This window comes from Gadus macrocephalus, chromosome 20 (genome assembly GCF_031168955.1).
Source record: "Gadus macrocephalus chromosome 20, ASM3116895v1".
Lineage (NCBI taxonomy): Eukaryota > Metazoa > Chordata > Actinopteri > Gadiformes > Gadidae > Gadus > Gadus macrocephalus.
In genome coordinates this window covers 4,873,921-4,901,909 of record NC_082401.1, presented here as the reverse complement: position 1 = coordinate 4,901,909, position 27,989 = coordinate 4,873,921, and the positions used below count along the sequence as shown (strand labels likewise).

The following is a 27,989-nucleotide window of genomic DNA, read 5'->3' as shown; positions in this document are numbered from 1 at the left end:
TTGTAGAAAGGGCTCATCTCTCCGTAGCCGGCAAATGATGCTGCTTGTCTTCGTCCACACCATGAAGTCACACATGTCCATTTGAGAAACATACATTTGTAACTGGATCTGTGAGTAATATGGGTGGGTGGGTCGCAAGTCATAGTTTCCATCAAGGCAAAAGGATGCATCAGTCTCTGACCCCTCTAGTCCCTCCCTGTACTTGTATGGACACTTTGGCCCAATCCCGTTTCTTTGCTCACTGTCTCAACCCTACATCTCAACCCTAACCCTCATTGCTCATGCTCATTGCTACCCCTCATTGCTACCCTAACCGATCCCCTACCAAATGGGACAACCCTACCCTGTGACGTCATCATGGCCTCCCCGTGCCCCCTAGCAGATAACCAGACCCCTGGTAATGTTACAAGAGACAGACTGGCTGCCATTGTCTCGGGCAACGAGCAAGACCCATTGTAAAGATGTTTAACCTGAAATGGTATTTATATTTTGTAATTGGCATGTTTAAATAAAGTGTTAAAAAAATAATAATACTGTTAAAGGTGGTATTAGCCAGTCTGGCCACACTCACACTGGCAGATTTGAGCACGGTTAGGTGCTAAAACGGCCATGGCCACGGACAGATGGCCTAGTGTGAGTGCACCCTTAGATAATAATCGGTTATCAACAAGAACACTTTAGAAGAAACACTTTATTTAAATAAGAAACACTGAACCACACATCTAAAAATACACACACACGCATCTAAAAATACACACACACGCAAACCTAAAAATACACACACACACACACTCTCTCTCAGCTTTTGAGAGAATGGTGGAGAATCACATCTTCTCCACCATTCCGCCAACTTTGCCTCGCTCTCCTCATGCCTCGCCTGCCCCCTGGCACTCTCCTCTTGGAAGGGGTGTCTGGGGTGGTGGAAGAGGTGCCTGGGGTGGAGGAGCATGAGGGAGAGGTGGGGGGGCTGGTGGCAGTGGACTCAACGATGTCCTGAAAGAAAACGAATAAGAAGGAATTAGGAATTATATGCCAGAACTGGGTGATATGGCCAGATGTTATGTACAATATATAATAGCTATGTACACAATATAGTACTGCCAAAAAATACATTGATTAACCATGTAATATTACTAATATAATATAATATATTAGTATAATAATACTTATAGAATATTACTAATATAATATATATATTAGTATATATAATATTACTTATAGAATATTAATAATTAATAACTAATAATATTACTAAAATTACTTTCTATATTAGATAAGAGTTTATTGTTTACTGTTTTTTGTTTACTTTTTATAGTTATTTAGTTAAGAGTTTATTGTTTATCTTATCTTATATTATAATTGTTGTTTACTGTTTACTTTTTATTTTACTTTTTATAGTTATATTAGCGTGTATTGTTTATCTTATATTGTATATAATTTAATTTAATATTGTGTTGTGTTTCTTTCTGTAAACTACTGGACAATCAATTTCCTTGAGGGAGTCATCCCAAAAGGATCAATAAAACCTAATCTAATCTAATCTAATCTAATCTAATATATTAGTATAGTAAAGTTTATTTTTAACCTGGAGTCACTAGAACATGGAAGATCTGGATATCATACGACATGATATCCAGCCCGGTCTGCAGCCCGGTCGACGGCCGGGATGCAGAGCCCGTGATGGGGCATGCATCCCGGCCGAGAACCGGGGTTGGGCGGCCTGCGAAAGTCGGCCGGGGACTTCCGCGATCTTCCGCGAAAATCGGCCACAGACTTTCGCGATCTTCCGAGAGTCCTTGGCCGGGCTTCGAAGCCCACGGCCGGGCTGCAGAGTATAATTAATAAAATAATTACTAGTTAATTACAGAGAAAATACTTACATTTGTGTTTTTCCAATCCTGTCGCATCTTTTCGTCCTCCATCTTGTCTGGGATATTTCTTGATTTTCCGTTTTCTCGCAAGGTATTGTGGGAGCAAGTCAGAACTGAATCGCTTTGAGGGTGCCCATCGAAAATCTCAATTTTGAGGGGATGTTCCTCCCTCTTACCCCTTAAAGCTACCTTAAAGTGGTATTGGGACATTGCTCCACGGTGCGTGCACGCGCAACAGCGAGGGCTAGGGCTGAGATTTTCTTTAGAGCAAAGGAATGGGAAAGGGCCTTTATCTTTAGCAGGCCTGTTCCACAGCAGTCACAGGAGAATACCCCATCAGGAGAAGCAGCCAGGTACGGCTCATCTGCTCTCACTGTTAGACCCACTGCTTTTACATTAAAGTTCATGTGTATTTTCTTCATTTCTGTTTCATAATTTTTACGTGCTGTGTGTCCTCCATTTGCTTTCCCCACATGACAGCGGGTACAGTAAGATCTGTGGCATCGTATTGCATGTAAAGTAGCCTCGCCGTAAACATTTTTTCTTTAACTTTGTTAGCGTTAACTAACATTACGATCGTGCTGCTGATATTGGAAACATCTAAAACAACCGTCAAAACCTGGTAAGTTGAGTGAAATTTACGGACATTTCAGTAAGTGTTTTTATGATTTGTGATGCAATGAAAAACAAAGCGATTTTTCAGTAAAATTACACTTTATTGCAACTGTGTCAGGGAGAACTTACAAGCAATACGGCATCTACATTGATATCAGTTCACTGCGAAGCAGGCTTTTGCCCCCTGGCTGCGCGCGCACCTAGTATTGTTTGTACACAAGAAACCCGTAGAACATGTCTCCCCGCGCTGCTGGCCAATGGAGCCGAACGTCCGCACTGGCGGCCATCTTGCCACAGTCCGCTTCTCACCCATTTGATAGTGGTACATGTACTTTTTAAATAACCAAAACGTGCTAAATTTTCAAACGGTTTGGTTTGTTATACACGTCAGCGATGTAGTTATGACACTGCATACTTATGAATAATTATGTTAGCTTCTAGAATGTTCTAAAATAGGTACACGATTATAACCACGTTAATAAAGTTTGTAAGAAACCAAACTGTTTGTAAATCGGTTGAAAATTTAGCAAGTTATGGTTATTTAAAAAGTACATGTTATGGGTGAGCAGCTGACTGTGGCAAGATGGTGCGGACGTTCTAGACGCCGCCGTAGACATCTGGGTCACTGGGTGCATGCATCCGAATAATACTATTTCTGTACAGTGTTCAGCAGGGGTCAGCAACCTTTTCAACATGCAGTGCTAGTTTGACATTTTGTCGTTAATGAGTGTGCCTTAAGCAAAAATATACACTATACTACTTGACCGTTGTAGTACGTTCTACAGCTATGCGTAGAACGTCTCCGAACACCACCGGATGTTTGGAGATTACGTATTTCCCCTCTGTGCACTGAACAGCAGATGCTGGCAAAATTAAAGTCACCTGCGATAATTTACCGATTTTGTATTTGCCGTTGTATACAGGCGGTAGTACACATTCGGAAACCTTTTGCCTACTGCACAATGCGTTCTGAGCGCGCTATACTTGTGACGTACTACAGATGCTGATAATAATAATAATAAATAATAATACATTTTATTTATACTGCACTTTATATTCAAGAATCTCAAAGTGCTTCAGAGAAAAAAATACCAAAAAACGATTAAAAAAAAGGGGGAACCTCAAAGAAAGTTTAGCTGAATGCTCTTTTAAAGAGATGGGTTTTGAGGTTCCGTTTAAAAAGAGCTGTAGTCTGTGGAGCCCTCAGGTGGTCAGGGAGGGCGTTCCATAGTCTAGGGGCAGCAGCAGAAAAGGCCCGATCACCCATGGTGCACAGCTTCGTATGTCGGGTTTGGAGGGTGTGAGTGGATCCTGAACGGAGTGTACGTGAGTTTGTCGGGGGGGTGAGGAGTTCCTGAAGGTAGAGGGGGGCAAGTCCGTGAAGGCACTGGTGGGTGAGGAGGGAGACCTTGTACTCAATTCTGAGTGAGACAGGGAGCCAGTGCAGTGATTTCAGGATGGGGGTGATGTGGTCATGCTTGCGCACCCTCATCAGGACCCTGGCAGCACTGTTTTGAATGTATTGGAGCCTCTGGATGCTCTTGCCAGGGATCCCAATGAGGAGTGCATTGCAGTAGTCCAACCTGGAGGAGACAAAGGCATGGACGAGCTTCTCTGCATCAGCCAGGGTGAGTGATTGGCGGAGTTTGGCGATGTTCCTGAGGTGGTATAAAGCTGTCTTACAGAGGTGTTTGATGTGGGTGTCAAAATTAAGTTGTGGGTCCATTTTAACACCGAGGTTGGTGACGGATGTGGAAAGGGGGACGTTTTTGCCAGAGAAGGTGATGTTGGTGATGGTGGGGGAGCGGAGCTGATGTGGCGTGCCAACAAGGATGGCTTCCGTTTTATGGCTGTTAAGTTGTAGGAAGTTGAGCTTCATCCACGCCTCTATCTCCTCCAGGCAGGTGGTCAGTGTGGATGTTGGCAGAGGGGCAGAAGAAGTGGGGGTTGTCCTGATGTAGAGCTGTGTATCATCAGCATAGCAGTGGTAAGACAAGCCATGCCTGCTAATGACACTACCCAGGGGGAGCATGTACAGTGAGAACAGTGTGGAGCCCAACACCGAGCCCTGGGGGACACCGCAGGTGACGTTGTTGGTGTGTGATTTTGCTTTGCCCAGGGCAACGTGCTCAGTTCTGTCAGTGAGGTACGAGGTGAACCAGTTCCTGATGATTATATAGCAGTCAAGTATGAGTATTCGGATGCAGCCTGCTAGTGTGTGTATATATATATATATATATATATATGATTTGCAACAGCAACTAACATCTATGGACAACGTTGCCAGATTGGGACATATTTCCCGCCCAATCTGGCAACACTGTCTAAAAGGCACTTGTATGTGTCGTCATCAATCTGCGCCGGGTGGAAAACGTGTGCAGTGGAGTAAAAAAAAAAAAGAGGCTGAAGTGTGTTTCCACGTGAAGAAGTGGAGACATGGCGGCGCTACAAGAACCAGAAATCCAGTTCGCTCAAAGATTGGCTTCCAACGAGAAGCCGATTCGATCCAAGGCCATAAAGAAGCTGAGGAAATACATCATCGTCAGGTCCCATAAGAGTAAAGGTAGGTCACCTGCGTGGATCATGTTAGCTCTGCCAAGCTAACCAGCGCTCACGCACGTCATAGACAATGTATAACTGTATGGAACTAGGGGTATTTTATGTAGGCTAATAGAAAATACAAACGTAACTGACACGTATCTAATATAGGCGAAGCAGAACGCATGGTGGTGATTTTTTGGGTGATTGTCGGAGGCTAAGGTAGCAGCGACGCTGCTCGTCCACATGGGATTAATCGCATGTGGCGGCCTTGGCATTCTGTTATAAATTGATCATATGAATAGTATGGTTCACTTCTCTGGACGTTCGTCATCTTCTGTATCCTAGAAGGTACGACGCGCATCGGGATTGCGTTATGATGCTGTTGGCTCTGAACCGTTACCGTACCGTACCACAAAGTAATGTGTGGAGTCCTCCTGCATAGAGATGTCATGCCATCTGTGCAAGTTGCTTGTATAGCTGTTTGATTTTGCGGTAATGCATTGAGATGCGCATACCTTCAAAAGCGCCTAGATCGTGAGCACCAGGTGATGTGATCAACAGTTAAACTGGTTGTTTTTTTTAGTTCAGCAAGTCACTTGATGCTAAAATGGATCCCAATGTTGATGGTGATTATATCATGTGCCAATTTCTTGAACATGTGTTTTTTTCCCCGTCCTGTCTGCAGGTGGGTTTAGCAGTGAGGAGCTACTGAAGCTATGGAAGGGGCTGTTCTACTGCCTGTGGATGCAGGATAAACCACTCCTACAGGTACAAGCGGAGCTCTTGCTGCCTGAACAAAAAAGGATCAGTGACGACTCAGAGATTTGTCCAAGTTAATCACCCCCTTTAAGATAATTTTTCAATGACTATAAATTTGGTGTATTTGTGTCTCATGATGCATATTTTTCAACGCCCCCATTTATTTTTATATTGGTCATGTATTGAGGCACTCTTTGGGTCCCTACTGTAGTTCCTGTAAATTAAAATGAAATAAATAGGAACACAGACAAAGTAGTACTTGGAATGACACTCAAGAGTTTGACGTAATGAAAAGGGACAAGTCCCAACTCATCTTTTAGAAACTTCTAAAATGAAATATTACTAATCTTTGCTTATTTGGTTGAACCCTAGGAGGAGCTTTCAAATCAGATCTCAAGTCTGTTTCACTGCTTCCAAAGCGCAGATGGCCGTAAGTTGCATTCATTTAAATTCATAAGCCATTAAATGTCTGTTAAATCTGTAAAATAATTTAGGATATGTTGTCATAGTTTTGTGGTTGGACTGTCAGAGAAACTCTAAAACGTTGTGAAAATGGGTTATAAGATGTTTTAAACTTAACTTAAACGTATTACACTATCCGCACTCACTAAGTGTGCTAATTTTCAGATATCAGCGTTGTTCCAAATCGAATACTCCGTGGTTCACTAACCGGAAATTACGATCACGACTGCTGCCGTGCAATAAACATCCCGCTTTGAACGGGGAACTCTTTACGCCTAGCAGCTATAAAAAGCTATAAAAGCTACAAAATGAATATTAATGCAAGCTATGTGGAAAATGCGCAGATTCTGGCTCAGCCTGGCTCCGCCCTCTTCCGCTACGTAGCTAAGATGGCTGCCGTTGAGTGCGAAAAGCTTACATCGCTCCACAGTTCGCGATTTGACCGTTTTGAGTACACCATCCGGGTCCTTTCAGTACACTTATTTTCGCCCGATCTGAATTGGAACGCCCTACGTACTGAAACTAAGGCTAGTAAGTACGGATAGTATGAATATTGGAACATAGCACAGGTGTATTTAGGTTCTCGGTGGTGTAGCACCACATTATCATCCACTTTAGGTGTTAGCTTACCCTCTTTTACATCATGAACAAGTCGGTTTTTGGTCTCTGCGTGGACCTTATGTTAGGTATATTTATGTGCCATTCATGCCTTGGAAAGTATCTACTTTATTGTCAACATCTTCTGTAGTGGACAAGTGACTGAAATGGTTTAACTCCTCTTCAATTGTATCCAGAGTTTTTGTATCTGGAAGCCTTCCTGCAGACTGTCAAAAGAGAATGGACTGGCATCGACAGGTTACGAATGGACAAGTTCTACCAAGTAAGTATGGGCTCAATGCAACTGTTTCATTCCATTCCTTTTTGGGTATTCTAAGCCTTCAAGGCCAAACATTGTTCAGGCTTGCTTTGAAATGTTCCGTTTCGAGGCGATGTGTTAAGTTAGGTTGATTGTGATGAACGGCTTGACATTCTCAAAATCATCTAACAATATCTACTCTACTAATTACTGAGAAAAGGACATTGTTTGCCAGATGAAGTGACAGTTTCTGTGAGATGCTTGTTATTTAACACCATCCTTCCTTTTGTCTTTGGCAGCTGGTGCGTTTTGTATTCAGGCAGACGTTTGAGATGCTGAAGAAGAGGGAGTGGGAGGCCAGGTATGTTTTTTTTATTTATTTTTTATATATATTAACGTCCCATCAATGGATGCACAATGAACGACTTAATACCAAAATGTTAGGGCAGTCACGGCTAGATGTTCCAGAGGATCATCCCGGCTCTGATAAATGCATGCAGCTCTGTGAGGATTAGTGTTGTGTCCCTGCATTTTGTTGTAGAGGTTGGCAGATGTGCTTGGTGTTGAAGTGTAAATCCAGTTGATGGGTTGAGAACTGTTATTTAAAGAACATGCACCACTGGTAGCCTGGCTAGTGACGGTGTTCTCCGCTACGGTTCCTCAGCTTGGTCAACAGATTCTTGGAGATGCTGACCTCCCAGGTGCTTCAGGGCAATGGCACAGCACCTTCTGGCCTGCAGTACCACATCCTGGACCTCTACCTGACGGAGCTGGCACGGGTCGGCTCAGACGAGGTAAACGCGCTAACACAAAGAAGAAAGAGAGAGTAGCAACTAGGGTGTTGGATTCCAAGGCAAAGAATGCTACTTGCTGGGCATGTAACGGCATCAAATTTTGACACCAGTATTACTGCCTTTTAAAGACTGGTATCACTTGTATTCACCGCTTGGGGCTCATAAAACAAGGTAGGGATAATCAGGGTTTCCGCGGGGTTGTTAAAGGTATTAAAAGATAGTAAATGAAATTAGCCCAAATTAAGGCCATTAAAAATTATTAAAAAGTAATAAACGTCATCTGACGAGGTATTACATTTCCAACAAGGCCTATGAGTTTTTCAATTGGTGTTAGGCTTATCTCCTAAAATTTCTAAACCTTGTGTGGATTTATTTTTATGTTGCGATTAGGACCTGAGAGATATCAATGATGTCACGTGGTGCGTGCGCTGAAACAAACTGGCTGGCTTGTTCAGACCAAAGATTTGCGTCGCAACTCCTTGCGTCTCCTTTTGACGAGACGGGCTGCGACGTTCTAAAACTGGGCAGTTCACACTGCTGCAACGGGCGGAGACGTCAGGTGGTTTATACCCACTTCGCGAGTTCGCTTCTGTTAGTTCAAAGTAATTTGAAAGAATGGGGAAATGCTAATTTTCGGACCTCTGGCTGGAGGAATCGATCTTTAAAGAATGATCGCAAAAATAAAATTTGTTTGACCGGTTGCCACGGTTATCTCTGTGTGGTTAATTTGCAGTTGCGGTGTCAATTAGCAATGTTGTCAGCTTACTGTTACATTAAACTGTAATCAGAAAACGCGGTTATATGCTATAGACCCTATAGTATCTGTGGTATAAAGGCTGGGACGAATTTCAAATTATAAATGTAACGTTGGCTCTCTAGCTCAGCTGACTAAAATACCGCCGAAGTCGTAGCTAAGGTCCGTCCTATTTATGTGAAAAACTTTACATATGGATTGTAAAACGCATGAAAATATAAATGAATGATCTTAATTCCTTTTCTTTGGCAAGTGAACGGTATAAGCGGGACAATGCCCTTTGAGGTGTCAAAAACCTGTTTGATCGATCGTAATTAAAGGGGACTACTTTTTGAGGGAGATTAACTCAAACAGAGTATACATTTAATAAGCATGCAATACGAATAAGAAAAAGCATGATCAGTGAAGTATTTGAATTGTTTTATTATGTTGGAAAGCAAGAAGTAGAATAAATGGGATAATCAGTCTTATTAAAACGGTTTGTGCAACCAACCGCACAACAAGACATGATTGCGGCTCTTGTCGCTCTCGTCTCTTTCTGCCTGACAGGCTTGTAGAGCGGGGATCGACGTAGGCTGATAATCCCTCTATAGAAAGTAAAAACTGGTGTGAATTTGCGCTACGGTATGGATTTTGACGTTACCGTGTGACCGGTAGACAGCCGCGTTTACATGGACACTTCTGATCCGATTAGAAGTGGAAGAACAGCTCAATCAGAATAAAAAATTATCATATATACGGCTCAATCGGAATACAATTCCGTAGTAAATTCAACTCAAGAATTTCTGTATAAACCCTGATAATTGTATAGGATAAAGCTTTGTGTGGATGTATGGAGCTTGGCAGAGGAAGCGATTGATATCAATGGCTCCATCCGAGAATACAGAATTAGTTGTCAATGTTGCAGCTCTACAGGTTTGAGTATATCCAGTAGGGATGTCCCGATCCGATATTTGGATCGGATCGGCCGCCGATATTAGCAAAAAAATGCATATCAATATCGGATCGGCCTGCACGGGAAAATCCCGATCCGGACTCCCGATCCAGTTTGTTTTCAAAACTCCGGTCCGTGTTTTTTTTAATCCATTCCAGTTTTTTTCAGCTTTTCCCCCCAAATCCGGTCCGCGTTGTTCAGCACACCTAGCGCACACCTAGTGACCTGTCCAGCATCCCACTTGTCTGTGCATGTCCCACTAAGGATTAAGTTATCGATAAAAATGCCAATTCAGTGTGTGTGTGTGGTCATTTTACTATTTTCTACTCAGGTTTTGTGTGTGTTGCTTTTATATATAATGTTATATTGTTTACAATATTGTTTACACTCTTGTTGTTCAAGAACAGAGCACTGATGCCAATTCAGTGTGTGTGTGGTAATTTCACTATTTATTATTTTGTCTATTTTGTGTTTATTTAACCCTGAATAAACAGGTCAGCTTCTCATTACCAACTATTGTGGATTATTCAAACTAACCTAATTAAGTTGGCTAGTTGTTCTTAAGAGTATAACCCTTTTCAACATGAGTAGTACAACAAAATAAGTAAATATCTTTCATCTTTAATACATGCTTGGATCGGCCGGTATCGGTATCGGCCGATGCTAAAAGCTACAATATCGGTATCGGATCGGAAGTGGATCGGGACATCCCTAATTGGTTTAATTATTTAAAAATAGAATAGGCATTGACATTGGCCAATTGTCTGCCTGCCACAACACATCTCTCTGTCCACATGCCTGCAGGCTGTCATCGTTTTAATTTGCTTCAACTTTATGTGACTTAAGTGAAATGGCTATGAAATGACTTAATTGAAATGTGGACATTTTCGCACCGAGTAATGCACTCGTGTCAACACCGGTATAAACTAGGTCAACCGCCATCTTCTCCGTCAACTCTCCTCACACTCGGTGACAGCGTCGGGCAGCGCGCCAATTCTCGGTGACAGCGTTTTATAACGTTCTATATATAGTAGTATAATCTAATATCACGGCCAAAAGCTCTGTGCGCCTCCGGATGGCCGTAGCGCGGGGAGCTCTCGTAGGGTTCTCGTTGGGCTTCGTGGGGTTTGTTTACTGGCGTTGATATGGTTACCGGTCTTGTAAGGAAGCGTGCCAATTCTCTTCCGCACAGAGCAGAATTATGGCCACAGAGCAGCAAGATGTCTAACGCTCATAAATTATTCCCATCTGTATTCGCAAAGTTACTTTGGATAAAATCATCTCCTTATATCTATCTGGAGAGTCCAATTCTCTCTGCTTATTAAATCCCTTATAGAGGAATTACTCGTCTTCCCTCCCCAACCACTGCTCTCTTTTAAGTTGTCAAAGGAGAATCAAGAGGTTGACTCGACCCAAACTGTGACCACAGCTCTCACCTCCCTGCCGACTAACGCCCCCCCTCTAACAGCCCTCTTCTGTTTGCTCGCATGTCCTCGCTTCCCTCTGTGCCAGTCAGACCGGACACTCATTTCCCAAATAGTTTTCATCCCCTTTTCTCTAGTCGTTGTACCTGTGAGTTGCTGATAAACCAAAGTCATGTGTGGATGTGTGATATAGAATATTGTACACAGAATCCATTCCCTTTACCAAATAGCTCATTTGGTTTGGTGTGTGGTCGGGCACCAAAATCCTTTATTATTTCCTTACTCTAATATTCTTTATTTTTTATCTATAAAATTACAAAACTTCGGGGCTTGGTAATGAATAAAGACAAGTAATTCCCAAATTATATTTTTTCTTTGATCCAAATTCTCCACAAATGTTTATGATCTGTGATAGGGTAACTGGCTAGTTTCATGTTACCATTGTCCCCTTGTATGGAGCTAATTGCACTGCTTTGATTCAAATGTTAGCCTTCTTAGGCCACCGCCTATATATCCACTACACTATGACCTTCATGTAGCATCATCTGGTAAACTCGGCTTACTATTACTGTGGTGTAATAATTACTTTTACCGTAATAATGACTCGGGAGGGAATTCCACTTGAACTCGGGCGGAAATTAATAGCGTGGACCTCCTCCTGTTCTCTCCTCTCTGCAGCTCAGTGCCGAGCAAAATCTCACCCTCATCATTCCCTACTGCAAAATTGTGGCCAAAACCAAGGAGTAAGTTTTTACCATTTATAAAATGTGCTTGACTTCCTGTTTACGTCGAAATGTCTTATTCTTGTTTCTTCTTTCACTCTCGGTGAAAGAAGAAACAAGAATAAGATAACTTTGATAATTGTAACTCCTGGTCAGTCATTGCTGGCTTTTCTTTATGATAATCCAATATGTTTCTCTTTTCCTGGTCAGTCACACCCTGTGTAACGGTAACTGTAACTTCCTCTCCTCAGTAACATCAAGTTTAACTTTCTTGTCAGTCTCATGTCAAAAAATCAGAATTTTATGATCCTGAAATTAATAGTGCGGCCGTATGAATGTAATCAATAGTTCTGGTGCTACCTTTATTTATTTTTTTCTGTTGACCTCAGTGTTACGACCCCTATTCGTTAAGGGGGGGGAAAGGGAAGTAACACACACAACCCGGTGGATTGGGATTGTAATTAGTGCTTTATTATAACCCGCCAAAGGAATAGAAAGTAACAATCATCAGAAAAGGGCCGCTAGGTGCTGTCAAAGCAAAGAAACAAATATAACCAAAAGAGAACTCCTTAAAATAAAATGGAGCTACCTGTCTAATAGTGGTGCAACGGTTCACGGGTTTCCCGTGATCCGTACGGATCAACCATCACGGTTCGGGACGCAAGTGATCCGCGGATCGGCTGATTAAAAAAAAAAAGTTGTGCGTTGACGTTATCAGCGCATGTTTAGAGGACAATTCCGGTATTAACAACATCATCAAGTATCGTAGCGAAATACAGTTGCTGTTGTGTTTTATTTGGCGTTCCGTAAATCCCATTGAAACGTGAACCGGACGTCTTTAGGTTTGGTTGTAGTCTTTTCGCGTATCAACAGTAGGGCTAGAACCGAGCGAAAAGACTACAACCAACCTCCCTTGCAATGAGCATGAGTCTCCCAACCGAAATCTGTATTTCGCTACCAAACTAAAAAAAAGAAGATAAGGATATCTGCATTGCCTTGGGAGAGTGTAGACTCTAAACTCTCCCCAGGCAATGCAGACATCCTGAATTGTAAATCCAGGGTTAGGGATTATTTACTATCCTATCCATGTTAAAAAGAAGGAATTATGCCTCAAATTGCAAATTTTTTAAATATTGACCATGCTTAAAGGAAGCAGGATTATTACCTAATTTTTCAATTTATTTTGTTTTTACACAGTTAAAAGATTTTATTTAAAGTTTTTGTCTTGTTATCTTTATTGTTGTTGTTGATCCGAAAATGATCCGACCCGTGACTCAAAAACCGTGACCCGATCCGAACCGTGAGCTTTGTGATCCGTTGCACCCCTACTGTCTAATAACTAAATACGAATGGTCCTAAAACAAACCCTAACTGGCTACTCTAGCATAACGAAAACAGAAATACAAATGATCAGCACCCCCTAAACCTAGTGTGGCTAAACAGTGACAAACCTAAATGAGTGTGCAAATGAACAACATCAGTACAGAGGGATTCTTCTTACCCTGGCCCAAATCTGGGAACACACAATTGCAAACTCTTGCTCTCAACCGAATGCGACTACACGCCTTGATTCCCTACAGGTGTCTGCCCTCGCTTGTAAGGCGCATCAGGCTTTTATACGCCTCCACGGCGCCGTCGCTCTCTGGTTGGCTGGGCCCCGCACCTCACAGCCGCTAGGGCTAATCCGGGGATGGAAGGATCCGCCCACTTGAGCTGCTTTGGGGAAAAAACAGGAGGGGTAGCGCATGGCGAGGGAGGGTTGACAATGCGGACGGATCACGGCCGTAACATCAGTCTCTAGGTTTGCTAGTTGGTACACTCAGTATCTGCCTTGTTCAATTGATATATAATTAGAATAGTAATAATATTATTTTGAGTTGGTTTTATCAGTGCATCAAATTAGCCTCACTGAAAACCATTGCATATTTTTTTATGGGTACTGAGCATTAAGGCCAGAGCTGTGAATGGACCCTAGGGCTGGGCGATATGGGCCAAAATGAATATCTCGATATTTTTTTACTATATCTCGATACACGATATATATCTCGATATATTTTGAATCTCCTCTAGAGCACATCATCAATGCTCGATTCAACCATGTCTGGCATAATGTTACGTCAGTAATAATTCTAGTATTCCTGAAATATAAGTCTGCATGTAGATTACATGAAACAACATATTGTTTAAACTCATCAGTGCTTTGTATTGGAACAATTTAGAACTTGCACATAAGAAAAGGAAAATCACAGCAAGTTAGATTTACCAACACAGCATTTATTCAAACCGTTAATTATTTATGAACTGTTTGCATAATAATTATTCTATATACACTGCCAGACGACGGATCCAATGCTATTCTTTTTCAAAACCAAATCTTCAGTTTCCATCCTTTTTTCTCTCACGCTGTTCTCACTCACCGGTCGGAGGTACACACACCTACAGCAGCGCGCCTTCCAGACTACGTCACACACGCGCGTCCATGAGAATCTCGTGGACTCGCAATGGGCGGGGGGAGTGAGTGTGTTTAGAGAGCCACCGGAAATAGCGAGAGAAGGGAACGCTGTGCGTTAAACAAACCCAGAGAAGCCCAATCCCTATGAGAGCTCCCCACGCTACGGCCATCAGGAGGCACACAGAGCTTTTGGCCGTGATATTATATAAACAATTATATTATATTATTATATATAGAGCTCCGGGAGTCGCAAACGGCAACAATCACTTTCTCCTCCGTGCTGCAGTTCACCCCGGACTGCACTGCACCGAGTTTGACGGTTGAACGCTGGTTGGCTGTTACGTTACACATGTCACTCAGTGGCCACGCTGTTGAACGCTGATTGGCAGATACGCGTCTCTACGTTCACTTTGTATGAGATCTTGTCGCCCCGTCGCGTGAAAGCACAACGAGTATGCCGGCGGCGGCAAAAAGAAACATTGCGTGCCAATTTATATTCGATGTTCGCGATAGGGGCATTTTATACATCCCCTGGAGAACATCTCGCGATACATCGCATATATTCGATATTTCGCCCAGCCCTAATGGACCCCACGTTCTCTGTTTTAAAGCCTGTGTTCCCTTCTCAGCAACACCCTGTTCAAGGCCATCTGCAACAGCATCTTCAGCACCATCATTGACCAGGCTCCCTTCGCCATCGAGGACCTGTTCAGGGAGATGAAGTCCGCTGAGCACTCGGACTCCGACTCTGGTCATGCCGACCAAGATGATGATGAAGAGGAGGAAGAGAAGATCAAGGGCCAACCTGTTGGAAAGAAATCCAAAGAGAAACCAAAGGGGAAACGGCTCAATGGTAAGCCCGGGTGATCCAAGTTTTCTCACAATTGTCGCAGATCTGTGGTAGTAGCAAATATTCAAACTGATCTCACCCTTCTCGCCTCAGCCTACCTGCATTTGAAATGCTTCTCACGTCAAGCCTGATGAATAATAAAGTCTACACGCACATCAGCCGCGATGCGAATATGCATTATATTCATACTTTATTCATACTCAACCTAGTGAAGACGAGCTTATGCTCCATCCAATGTATTTGGAGGATTAAATTATACTGGAGTTTTACTTTTAACGTTAATGTTAAATACAGTAGCGAATGGCTGTTTGTTGATGAGGGAGATTATGATAAGTGGGTATGTTTTAGAGAAATTAGTTTACCTGGTCAATAACATAAAATAGGCCATCACCCTTTTCATAGAAAGTTGGTCTCTCAAACTAAACTGTACAGCTGCGCACCTTCATGTTATCAAAAGCAACTTATGTTCACGTATAGTAGTGCAATGCTAATCTTGAGTCAGTGCTCTCCATCAGCATGGAGGACGTAGCTTATGATATTAACGTCATCGAGAGGCGGCATTAATATAATATTCCTTTGAGCCTATTTACTTTGCAATAAAGAACTGTTGCTCGTGCCCAGTCTAGCAGTGAGGGGGGGGCTTTTGTTCAGTTCAGCTGTGCGCTGGGTGGAACTGAAAGAAATGGCATACCGTTTATGTAAGGCATACCGTATATGTAAGACTTACCGTGTATCGAGTTCTTACCTCCTGTGTTGATAACTGGTTTCTTCTCTGTAGGAACTAAATCAAAGGTAGACGAGGAGGAGGAGGATGATGGTCAGTCGTCGGAGATCTCGGACACAGAGCTTCCCGACGATGAAGGATCAGAACCTGTGCTGCAGGTTAGGACGCTGATGCACGAACACACGCTCACCACCGTGAAGCACTCGGCACACTCCCACCCAGGGTAGCCGCGGGGTCTTAAAAGTCTAAAAAATGTCTTAAATTTCATGTTCCTAAATTAAGGCCTTAAAAAGTCTTAAATTGCGTAAATTTCCTACTAGGATATGTTTTCGTAGTCAACCGGACTGTAACACAAGGGGAAAATAGGGGGCGTTTTGCGTATCAGGGTTTTGCGTAACGTCAGAGAACGTCTCATTTATTGGAGTATGCGCGAACAATACTTTGGGTTTTCGCGCCGGCAATCTCAACAAACATAATCAGTCGAGAGGAGACGCCACAATCCACATCATGGGGAAGCAGGGCTCTCAAGTCTCACGCATTCGGCGTGAGACACGCAATTCGACCCATGCACACGCTCACACGCCACACTTCGTATTTCTCACGCAGAGAAATTACCAGGATAGCGCCCACCAACTTGCGCCACTATTTAACAGTGGAACAGGTAGGAATCAAATGGGTTCCCCTTACGAAGGGTACATGTTCACATTGAATTTGCGTTGCGTTCCTCTGGGTCGGTCACAAACTACTTAAGCTACGCCCTCCCCACCTCAGTTCTGTTCGCTTTACATTGCTGGAAGTGAGTAGGGGGAGTGGTTAAGTAGAGCCTTCAGATTGGACGGTTTGACTTTAGAGTTACCGTCATGTTTTGTATTTTTTTTTTTGTTGCCATTATTGTTTTATAGGGACAAACATTAACAAATTTCTCCTACAGGGGATTGATAAAGTTCTATCTATTGAACAGAAAGAAACACTTGGTCATACTTTACACACTTTACCACAGCATTGGCCTACTGAATGCCACAGATATATTTTAAGCATTGGACTGAATGCCACATAAATATATAATTATGTTTTTGCACGTTTGCAACGTTTAAAAGTTCAGGGAAAAGTATAGCCTCTACTGGTGTTGCTTAGGCCAATATCCTTTTGAGGCAGTGTTGTTTCCGAATATTAGTGTTAAGGGCCAATAATGCTTACTATCATACATTAGTCACCATGTCGGGACTGTGGACGGGTTAGGGTTAGGGTTCGGGCTGGCTCCATACATTACGAAGGAGTTAGTAAAAGAGGTCAACGAGGCAAGTGGTGGATTCATTGAAATGGTTGAGGAAATTTGAATGCTGAGAAACTACAGCAATTTGAAAAGAGTTTGTTTATATTTTATATTGTGTGTTGAAAGTTTGATATTTAAACCAAAAATACAGCTACACTTTCACACCATCATTTTGTGTATTGTTTTCTTAATCTTTTATTATCATTTCTGGGTACATGGTCTTAAGAGACATCAGGCCTCTAGGCTTTGAGTTAGGCCCTCAGTTTGGCTCTTTGATTGGTGAGTGCACACTTATCCTTTGGCACATTCATTAATGTATTGACATAAATGTTTCATATGTTCCAAAAAAAAACATGAATAACATATGCACGACCGCGTTTTACGACTGCTTAATGGGTGCGATGTAGGTCTTAATTTTCATTGAAGTGGTCTTAAAAAATTCTAAAAAAAGTCTTAAATTTGGGTTGATCAAACCTGGGGAAACCCTGCCCACCACCACCCGAAGCGCAAACACACCCTAGTGTACAATAGGGCTGTCATTTTTTATTCGAAGTTCGAATATTCGTTCGAAGGTGGGGTGAAAAGTTCGAATTCGAAGTGTAATTCTCCATTCGAACTGTGTGCTGCCGTCTCATAAGAACTTCAGACCATTTTAAGTAGTCTGCTTTCGATCCAGCAGAGGGCGCGCTAACATTTTATATCAGTTTGACCTGTTGCCGACCCTCTTTGCCTGGCTATCTGTATCGAATGTTGAATCAACATTCGATACATTCGCTAGGCCAAGAGGGCTTTGAAACAAAACGTAACTGAAGAGAACGCGAACCGAGTTACGGCTATTAAAAAACTGCTATTAAAAATGGAGAATTGTGAGGAGTACAATGCTGAGCGGACCATAACGACACCATCACATTTAAAAAGCAGCGTATGGAAGCATTTTGGCTTTTACACCGTGGGTGGAAAAGTCACAAACAAAGACGAGGCAGTTTGTCGTCTTTGTAAAAGAGAGCTGTCGTACTTATCGACATCAAATTTGCGCACTCATCTGCTAGCTTACCACCGAAAGGTAGCAGCAGAGGAACAACTGCCGAGCGGAGCAGCACAGTGTACAGCCGCGCGTGACAGCATTCTATTCGGCTCACTCAGCAGGCTCCTTACCTGACGCCCGTAACAAGGCCATCACCGGTAAAATCACACGGTTAATATAAAAGCAACATAAAATATCAAGACTGTTGTCGTGTTCTATGGGGGGGGGGGGGATTTCATTTTTGGAAAAAGTGACAGCCCTAGTGTACAAGTGCGCACACGCACCCTATGATGGACTGCCAAAACGTAAATCGAATAACATGAAATCCATCATGAGAATAAATTCAAACGCACATGTACCAATAATGGCATTCTCTTTGGTGCTTTATGCCCCAAAAGGTTTAAACGGTTTAAAGGTTACTTCCCGTCGTGAAAAAAGCAAACCACCCGCTTAGCTTACTGTGTCCTCTCAGTAGTACTGCAAAAGTTACATAGGACAATTCCAGCTCTGAAACAAGAACATGTACGCTAGTCCAGCCTTGGCAATGCAACGAGCAAACGGCAAAACCAAATCTTCCAGACAAATAATCGCATCACAGGGGTTGACATTAAGGTTTCAAAAGCACTTGCCCATCGGGCAAGTACAGGTCAGGTTCAACTTGCCCGAATGTGATGTTCACTTGCCCAAATTATAATCAGAATCTTGAACAGGCCTCTTTTTGCCAGGCACGCGGCCTGGTTTTGGGGGGGCTCAGAAAAATCATCCTAGCTCAGACTGAAGCTGAATGTTAGCTTCCACACATGTTGTGTTTAAAAAATAACAAACTTCCCTTTGTTTACTTATTTATCGAGCGTTCACATCGTGCCATGAAGTGATTTCAGTCCACCGTTGCAACCTATTAAAGCTATCGCCAAGTTATATGTAGACCTGCATGATTTCATGCAAATGTACTTGACTAAATGTCAGAGGTAGTAGCAAAGATATGTCTTTTTTAACTTTCACGTTTCTTGTAGCTCTAACTGAATAATCACAATCGCGTTTCTAGTAGTGTTGTCAGTCACGATACTGGATTTTCTAACTTTGACACTATACCTGGAAAAATATCGATATTCTATACCATTTTCGATATCAGGGGAAAAGTTTTTTTCAGGAAAGAACATACCCAAAGTAAATAGAGTATATCTCCACAACTGCAAGGGTGATAATGTCATCTTTGTGCCAAAAGAAAGATTGTTGTGCAAGTGAAATATTCAATGGGGATGATACTTGGTTAAAGTGAATAAAGCCATGGAACACAGCATAAGTGGAAGATAACATTTCCACCTGAAATAATTATCAGTTGGTCGTCATCATTTGGGAGCGATGTCTTACTCTGAGACACAAATAAAGGTAGATATCATACAATTTTGACACTTGACACCTCTATTTAAATTTCAGGGCAAATATATTCGAATGCACCAAGCCAAACACTCGCAAATGAACATATGGCCACTAGATTGCGCTGAAGAATATGTTTTCTGATTGAAGGCAATTTACCTATTTCCTAAGAAGTCTTGTCAATTTATGAATGGAATTCTGAACGTGTCCCGCCGCCGAAATAGCCTGGCTATAGCCATGCTGCCTTGCGCGCGATTTCAATTCGCGCTGCGAGGCAGGCTGGATTCCATGGATCCGATTTTCGCCTGAGATGGGGAACCAATCACAGAACGAATGAGAAGGAATTGGGGGGGGGGGGGGGAGGAACTTTGGCTTTGTCTCCCTGAAGTACATGAACTGCGACATACTGCCTGCCACCGGTTGCCGCGAAGCACCACCGCCGCGAAGCACCACCGCCAGGCAGCGCGCGGTTCAGTCTACTTCAGATTGATGTGGAAGAACCAGAGACGTTGGAGAACCCGACAAAGTCGTTATAGACTCATAATATCGTCTGGAGGCGCACACAGCTTTTGGCCGTGACAATATGTATTATATGATATAGATATCTATGTGATATTATTTAGATATAGAACTACAGGAATGTAATGCAAGTGTTGTACACTTCCTTGTTATTTGGATAACCGTTCTGCAGTTGGTATTATGGCGCATAACACGTCGGACTCTTGTCTCTGGTATTTCCACAACGAGATTCGTAGTGGGTGTTATCTCAGCCATGGTTGAGAATGAATTGGGGGGAAAGGAACTTTTGCTTTGACTCCCTGTAGTACATGAACCTCGACAAGGAGGAGAAAGGGATGGTTGGCTGTGAATATCTCACGCTTGAGCCCCGCTTCCCACCGCCTCGGAGCTGCAGGAGGCAGTGGTGCCTAAGCGCTGACCGCTGCCAAGGCGGTGGTCCCTCGACAGCCAGGCTCTGCCGGGAGACAATCGCGGGCAACAATCCCTTTCTCCTCCATGTCGTGGTTCAGTCTACTTCAGATTGATGTGGACGTGGAAGAACCAGAGACGTCGGAGAACCCGAGGTGGTCGTGTGTTCTAGAATATTTGCAGAACACGGCCTAAGGCCGTGTTCTGCTCGCCATTGCGATACATCCACTGTAATCAGAGCGCATGGTACCGTGTGGCTGCAAGCTGCTCAGGGCCACACCCCTCCCCTCCAGCTTGACCCACCTCTCTCCTCTTCATTTGCATTAAAGCTGCAGACACCAAACCGGCGCATTTGGGGAAGAGCTCAATGTACGACTGGCTCGTAGTGGCTGTAATTCTGCACCACGGCTGAATTTCGGGAACGTCTTCAAATACTGTGTTTGGGGCCCACTCAGATATTAAAGCATCCATGTAGCATGCCATGGTACCTTTAAGTTGCAACAAATCCTTTGTCGCCATCTGGTGGTCGAATTGTGCATTTGCTTTGGTTTGAAGGCATTCGGCTCCATTCAGCCTCACCTAACGGAATTAAATGTCATAATTCAACGATACTTTGTTGAGGTATCCATCTGTTTGTGTCTCATGTTTGTTATTTTTGCAATGGTTTTATTGTCCTTAGTTTGAGAATCTGCATAAACCTACACCTACTAAAATCTCTTTGCTTTATTTTACTTTATATGCATCAAATAGGACTAGCACTATGTGGTATTCACTCTAAAACATGAAATGTACTTGAGGAGGAAGGTTTTATTCACTCGGACTTGGTATTATCCAAAGTGTCACAGGGTTCGTACGGTCATGAAAAACCTGGAAAAGTCATGAAATTTTAAAATGGTTATTTCCAGGCCTGGAAAAGTGCTTGAAAAAAATAAAGTCCCAAAAGTTTTGGAAAAGTCATGGACATTTTTTTATTCATATTTTCTTGTCGTTCATTTACGCTGAGTTTTAAATCATGAATATGCCTTTAAATGAAATACGCTCAAAGTATAAACAGGCACGCGCTGAAACTAAAACATACGCAACTGAAACGTTTGTTGGCCATAGCAACAGTATCTGAGGGAAGCCAAAATTATTCAAAATGCCAGGGAAGTGTAGGTTCAGCAATGCTTGGTTGCGAAATGAGAAATATATGTCATGGGTTTCATCCGACAAAGACCCGGGCCGAGCTAAATGTAGGTTATGTGGTGACAAAACGTTTGACATATCTAACATGGGAGAGGCGGCATTAACGAGCCATGCGAAAGGCACTAAACACCAGAGCGCTGCTGCTAGCGGAGCTAAGTATGCGTGTGACCCCCCTTATCTGTGATGTTGTTTTATAAAGCTGTTTAAATGTGAAATTGTTTTGGTTGATTAATGGTCAAAGAGTTAGTTGCCAACTGTTCTGTTACATTTTGCACTAGAAAAGGGAAATCAATGTTTGCACTAGCTGGATGCTTCTGCATACTAAAGCTCTTATTGATGTCAGTGCTGTGAATGCAACCAGAGTATATTTATAAATGTTCATTCTTTAAATCAAACTATTGTCTCTCAATCATTTGTCATTTAATGTATACAGTATGCCTCCGAATTCCCATTGTTGGTTTTAATACTACATTTTATCACTTTTGCATGTTAACACCGAGATTTCACAAAATGTTTGGTCATGGAAATTTGGTGAAAAGTCATGGAAATCCATTGGTCCAAAAGTGTATGAACCCTGGTGTCATCTTTCTTCTGGTACCAAGATTATATATTCTAGCCATTGTAGTTGGTGAGAAACTAATTATGTTCAGAAAGAGGCCTTGTGTGAAGAGGTTCAATGCAAAGAAACCATTTCATGACCCTCAGTTAGACTGTTACATGTGCCATTTTGAATTCAAAAGCATGTCGTGATCTTAATCGATACGGTTTAAAATTCTCCATAACTATTGTGATACTTTTTCACCCAGATCCTACCGTCCATTATTCACTCATCGTGAGGACCTGCTTGAGAGCAGTTTCTCTGATTTTCGGGGGGATGTCTATCATCCTCGGGGTAAAGACTGATTTTTGTGCCTTATGCAATGTGTCTCTCTCTGTTTCAGTTTGACTACGCTGCCCTGGCAGACAAGCTGTTTGAGTTTGCAAGTCGAGGAAACTCCCCGAGCCACAACAGGCAAAGACTTTACAAAATTATCAAAATGTAAGTAGAAGAGCAAACTGCTTCTCATTACACACCAAGTGGTCAGATAAGACCAAACATCTTTTTTAAAAGGTAGATTCAAGTCAACGCCTGCAATTAACTTTGGAGTTGACCAATGTTCCACATAATCATTGATGACGGAATTATCCATTAATTCATCTCTTGTTTTTTGTTGATGCCAGACTGCGGGACCTGAGTGAAGGTGAGTTTCCCGGAGAGTGTGTGTGCGTGTGGAATTCATGTTTTTTTTCCGCTGCCGTCTTACCCCCTCTAACTTTGCTCCTCTCACACTCACTCCCCCCTCCAATGTGTTTATCTCTCTCATACGGTTCTATCGCTCTCTTGCTGGCTCTCCCTCCCTCCAGGGGTCTTTCCTCAGGACGATTACCCTGAGGAGGTCTCCACAGATGAGGACGATGAAATGTTCGGCAGTAGGAAGAGGTTGAAGAGGAAGAGTCGTAGGCAGGCGGATGAAGAAGAAGAGGAGGAGGAGGAGGTCCCCACAGCGAAAAAGAAGAAAAAGAGCGGTAATTATGTTTTCGTATTTGGAACGTCAATGAAAATAGCGAGGGGTTTGGTAAGCTCTGCACCCCAGAACACTAAGGCTGGACAGGTTGCCTTCAGCTAGGATGGCCAGCAGGTGCTGTCGAGGTGAAGGCCTGAGAATACGGAGGAACCATACGCTAAGATGATTTATAACGAGCTTCGCAATTCTTGTATTTTTTTTATTTTTTTCGGGCTCAAAACAAAGAAGCAGTAGCCTGACTGCTATGTTCAAGGCAGTATGTTTGTATGTTCATTTAATTGCATTAGAGGCTTTTTTTTTGTATCGTCCTGTTTTGATCAGTATATGCCAATGTTGTTATCAATAAAAAAACATTTGCACAAGGCAAGCCGATGCACTTATCCATGTTGATAAGAGCATTAAAATGAGAAATTAATGGGACATAGAAATCAAGGGATATTTAGAATAGAAAAAACATTTGAGATTAATCGCGATTGCTCGCGTTTAATCGTGCATTAACTATGGCATTAAGCGCGATTAAATATTTTAATCGCTTGACAGCACTAGTAAAAATAAATGGGGGCAATGTTATAGTTTTGCGGTTGCTGTAAACTGACCACAGCTTTTATTCCAGGGAAGAAAACGGAGTCCATCAACGGAGAGAACAATCAGAACTCTGTGAAGGACGATGTGGAACCCACTAAGAAGAAGAGGAAGAAGAAGAAAAAGAAGGCGGGCGGCGATGCAGCTGAGGTCGCCGGGGTTGAGGCGAAGGTGGCCGCCGGGGTTGAGGCGAAGGTGGCCGCCGGGGTTGAGGCGAAGGTGGCCGCCGGGGTTGAGGCGAAGGTGGCCGCCGGGGTTGAGGCGAAGGTGGCCCAGGTGGCAACACAGGCCGTCAAAGAAGACCCATTAGAACAGTCTCCAGCTCCGGTAGAAGCAGCTGACCAATTGGATCCTCCGGCTACAGGGGACGGCGATAGCGAGTCTGTAAAAACCTCGTCCCAAAGAGGGAAGAAGAGGAAAAAGTCTATCACTGCTGTGAAGCCAAAGAGCCAAGCAGGGGAGCAATTGCTACCACCAGCAGCAGCAGCTCCCAAGGAGGGAGAGGGCGGTGTGGGGACCGCCGAGCCAGGGTGCGCCCCTGCTGTTGAACCAGCCACCTTGACCCACCAGAATGAGGACAGTCTTGTTGTCGTGGCTGTTGCTGAGGAAGCGGAGGCCACACCCATCCCGCTCGTTGAGACGGCGGTAGACTTGACAGGCGACATGGTTGAAACTAAGCCGCCGAAAAAGGTGAATAAACGTCGATCACGCAAATCCCTGACGACGCGCACCCCGGTGGAGGAAGCCCAGACAGAAACCGCTGAAACCACGATCCTGGAGGCTCCCACAGAGACGGGCACACTGGCCAAGAAGGCCGCGGAGGCACCGGCCAAGAAGGCCGCGGAGACACCGGCCAAGAAGGCCGCGGAGACACCGGCCGCGGAGACACCGGCCAAGAAGGCCGCGGAGACATCGGCCAAGAAGGCCGCGGAGACATCGGCCAAGAAGGCCGCGGAGACATCGGCCAAGAAGGCCGCGGAGACATCGGTGACACCGGCCAAGAAGGCCGCGGAGACATCGGTGACACCGGCCAAGAAGGCCGCGGAGACATCGGTGACACCGGCCAAGAAGGCCGCGGAGACATCGGTGACACCGGCCAAGAAGGCTGCGGTGACATCGGCCAAGAAGGCCGCAGTGACACCGGCCAAGAAGAAGCAGAAGCAGAAGGTATTGGCAGTAGAGGTCGAAGGTCAGGCGGAGAGTGAGGCTGTCGGCGACCCAAAGCAACCCACAAAAGACTTGGTGACTCCAAAAAAGATCAAGAAAAACGACGGCAAACAGGAAGCAGAATCTCCCGCCGATGACATCATTGATGTCATCACGCCGGCACCAAAGAGGAAGAAGAAGGTAAAGGCCTGCGTGAAAAAGGAGGCCTCTGAACCGACGGCAGCCGAACCCAGCCCGGACCAAATGGCACCACTGGTCGCAGCAGCAACGACGGCCTCAAAGAAGAAACTGAAGAAGGAGAGAGCACCAGCCGAGGAAGTCGTAGAGGTCCAGGAGACTCCTGCGACCCCTCTGTCCCAGAAGAAGAAGAAGAGGAAGATCCCGGTGACGTTTGAGTTTGAGGCGGACGAGGTGGAGGTGGAGGCGGCCGCGAGCCTCAACGGCCTTGCCAGCAAGAAGAAGAGCAAGCTGCAGAACGTAATTATAACTCGTCGTTATTGCTTTGGCCTTAAGTCAGTAGAATATGAAGCATTGATTGTTTCGTTATAATTACACTCTTTGTAATGGTCACATGTGAAGCAAGTTTACATTTGAATGCCAGCAATCAAATGCTGTGTCCAACAAAAATGCTCTCTGCCGTCTGTAAGACAGTTCAATTTTAGTTTTGTACATCAAGGTTTTTGTAATGCATTTATATAGACATGGATGAACTATGTGTTCATTCATGGTTGTTGTCTCCAGGGTGCTGTGGAGACTCCCTCGACCCCTCTGAGCTCCACCAAGTCCCCCGGGAAGAAGCCCAAGAGCCCAGGCAAGGCACTCATCAGCTTCCAGAAGAAGACCATCATCCCCGCGCCCCTCTTCTTTAAGACCAAGGGGACCCCCGGCATGCCGCGCTCCAAGGTACGGCCCACAGGAGACATAAAGGAAAACTGCACACTTTAGGCTACACACTAATTTCACACACAGATCATTGATCGCCCACGCGTTCCATGTGTGAAGACCGTCCAGTGTTAACACTTATGGCACCTTAAAATCACCTACACCTTTTTTTAAACTTTAGGATTTTTGGAATTGAATTCTTAAGAAGTTTATACTGCTTTTACACCAGCTACATGAGCGTGCTAAGCTTCTAATTGGAATGTAGAATGCACCGATAATGTTCAGTCTTTCTTTTAAATGACTTTCAATTCCACAGAAGCCCCAGACTCCAAAATCAGAGGCCAAGAAGGTGACCTTTGGCCTCAAGAACAACAAGACAGCAGGTAAAACAGGAGGACCTGATTGGAGGATTCTTGACACATTAGACTTCAATAACGTTGGTTTCTTTAATGGGTTTTTAGTAGGGCTGTAACGATACGCGTATCGAAACCGAAATCGCGACACTCAAAGCCACGAACCTGTCTCGCGCTGTGAGAAGGCAGAAGCGCAATATGCCCTTTCTAACTCTCCGGTCAAATTGTCCGATTATTATTTAGACAAATTATTAGCAAATTTCAGTCTGCTGACAGCGCGCCCTCCTATCGATGCCGTAAGTATGCGACGAGATGCCCTCTCTGTGATGACAGCTCTCCGTGGCTACGGAGGATTGCATTTCTCCACAGCCGTCGAAGTCCTCGTATGCGATATGAACGACATTTATCCAGAGTGGGCCAAGCGCGAAAAAAATTGCCTGTGATCCTGTCTCTATTTTGTGGGATTTGACTGGCAGTTTGTCTCTTATAGGTCGTAATGAAGCGGCCACCGATTATTGACAGGATGGGGACTTTATTCTACCGGACTCGTTTGCTTCTTCACTAGACACACGCGCTACCGCTCGCTCTCCTCGCTCGTCCACTCACTCGCTGACGTCACTCTCACACGCATGCGCACACTGCCATTCTCGCGCACACACATATGCTGCTCGTAACACTATGCCCCGTTATTGCGACGTTCATGTTAGACGTTCATGTTTTTCCCCCATCTATTGAAAGTTAGGCTATTAAACATGTTGCATTCTATACTGCCTGATTATGTCATTATTTAAGCTACATAGCCTAATAAGAAGCGCTAATAAGGATATTTGACTAAACCAACCAAACAGTTCAGGGTTTTTGCCTACCAGCAAAAAGCATCCTCCAACTGCAATCTTAGGTTATTTCTTTATTAATTTAGCTATACTTTAATAGTATTCTTTCTGTTCTCCCTGTTCAAATCTGTTCAGTATTCCAAATTATTTGTTATTAAATGTTACATTAAGTTAATTGGTATATAAGTGTTTGAATAAAATGCCTTTTAAATTTAAAAAAATCGTGGGATGTATCGAACCGTGGGTCAAAAATCGTGATACAAACCGAATCGTGAGTTTGTGTATCGTTACAGCCCTAGTTTTTAGACTTTAAAACTATGCATAGTGCTCTGGTATGTAGGCAGGGAATGTGTGACTTATGTCACTGCTGACATCCATGCCAATGTCACTGCTGATGTCAAGACCCCTCTTCTCTCCCCGCCGCAGAGTTCAGGAAGTCAGACCGCAGCCTGCTGCTGAGCCCGGAGGGGCCGTCGCGAGTGCCTTTCGACCCCACACAGAAACCCAAGTTTGGGGTGTTGAAGAGTCCAGCTCCAACGTCTCCGATGGTCTTCAGGAAGACCCCCAAACCCAGCAAGAAATCCCCCAATGGTACCCCCAACCGGAGACCCACGGCCGACGACTTTTTCTAGGCTGTTGTACGGATGTTTCTGTTCCCGGTGTATACATTCTAAACGATAGAAAAATTGTGTATTAAGATGACCTTGTTAACGTTTATAATGTCCTATGCCTACATTTTAATAAAGCATTTATGTTCTGTTTTATTGAACCTTTTTCTGTCCCTTTTTTATTTTGTCACATAGAACCCTAACAAACACTGAAATAACTTTTCTCTCTGCAATCCCATTTTTATTCCTGTTTGGCTGTTCTAGCCTGAGAGCCATATGAATCTGCTAACCCATTTCTATTGGCGCTGGCCTCCGACAATTCCGACAGATTCCACGATAACAGGAATGTCACCGCTGTGGTTACCCCTCTGTTGCCCCTTTGATGCCCTTTTGAAAATCGTCTGGCCACTGTCCTTGGTGCTCTGCACTCCGCCTGTTCCATTGTTTTCACTCCC

At 43.8% G+C, this 27,989-nt stretch overlaps 1 protein-coding gene and 1 long non-coding RNA gene across 4 annotated transcripts; one reads left to right on the top strand and one right to left on the bottom strand.

Annotated features, from left to right (window-relative positions):
* Positions 1–676: 676 nt before the first annotated feature.
* Positions 677–2,050, bottom strand: LOC132448123 (uncharacterized). Its single transcript, XR_009523316.1, has 2 exons — positions 1,881–2,050; positions 677–993 (listed from the first exon to the last, which is right to left on the bottom strand). It is a non-coding gene; the product is annotated as an uncharacterized LOC132448123 (long non-coding RNA).
* A 2,769-nt stretch (positions 2,051–4,819) lies between these two features.
* rrp1 (ribosomal RNA processing 1) lies at positions 4,820–27,695 on the top strand. 3 transcript variants are annotated; one of them, XM_060039464.1, is made up of 19 exons: positions 4,820–5,049; positions 5,713–5,795; positions 6,159–6,216; positions 7,043–7,128; positions 7,404–7,465; positions 7,769–7,898; positions 11,689–11,753; positions 14,814–15,037; positions 15,813–15,916; positions 22,486–22,583; positions 22,766–22,785; positions 22,949–23,110; positions 23,723–23,886; positions 23,959–24,472; positions 24,566–24,711; positions 24,763–25,335; positions 25,600–25,761; positions 26,057–26,123; positions 27,353–27,695. In XM_060039464.1, exons 1-19 carry the CDS (start codon positions 4,923–4,925, stop codon positions 27,556–27,558), a joined length of 3,051 nt encoding a protein of 1,016 aa, XP_059895447.1. In that variant the 5' UTR covers positions 4,820–4,922; the 3' UTR covers positions 27,559–27,695. The 3 variants fall into 3 exon arrangements, with proteins under 3 accessions (XP_059895447.1, XP_059895448.1, XP_059895446.1); XM_060039465.1 differs by having other exon boundaries at positions 23,959–24,547; positions 24,650–24,678; positions 24,841–25,335; XM_060039463.1 differs by having other exon boundaries at positions 24,566–25,335.
* Positions 27,696–27,989: the final 294 nt, after the last annotated feature.

Bases quoted from the DNA above. Each gene is read 5' to 3' on its own strand.
- rrp1 (XM_060039463.1), top strand. From the start codon at position 4,923: ATGGCGGCGCTACAAGAACCAGAAATCCAGTTCGCTCAAAGATTGGCT. The intron at 11,754-14,813 runs GTAAGTTTTTAC...TTCCCTTCTCAG, and splicing joins ATTGTGGCCAAAACCAAGGA to CAACACCCTGTTCAAGGCCA. The intron at 23,887-23,958 runs GTGGCCGCCGGG...GTTGAGGCGAAG, and splicing joins CCGCCGGGGTTGAGGCGAAG to GTGGCCCAGGTGGCAACACA.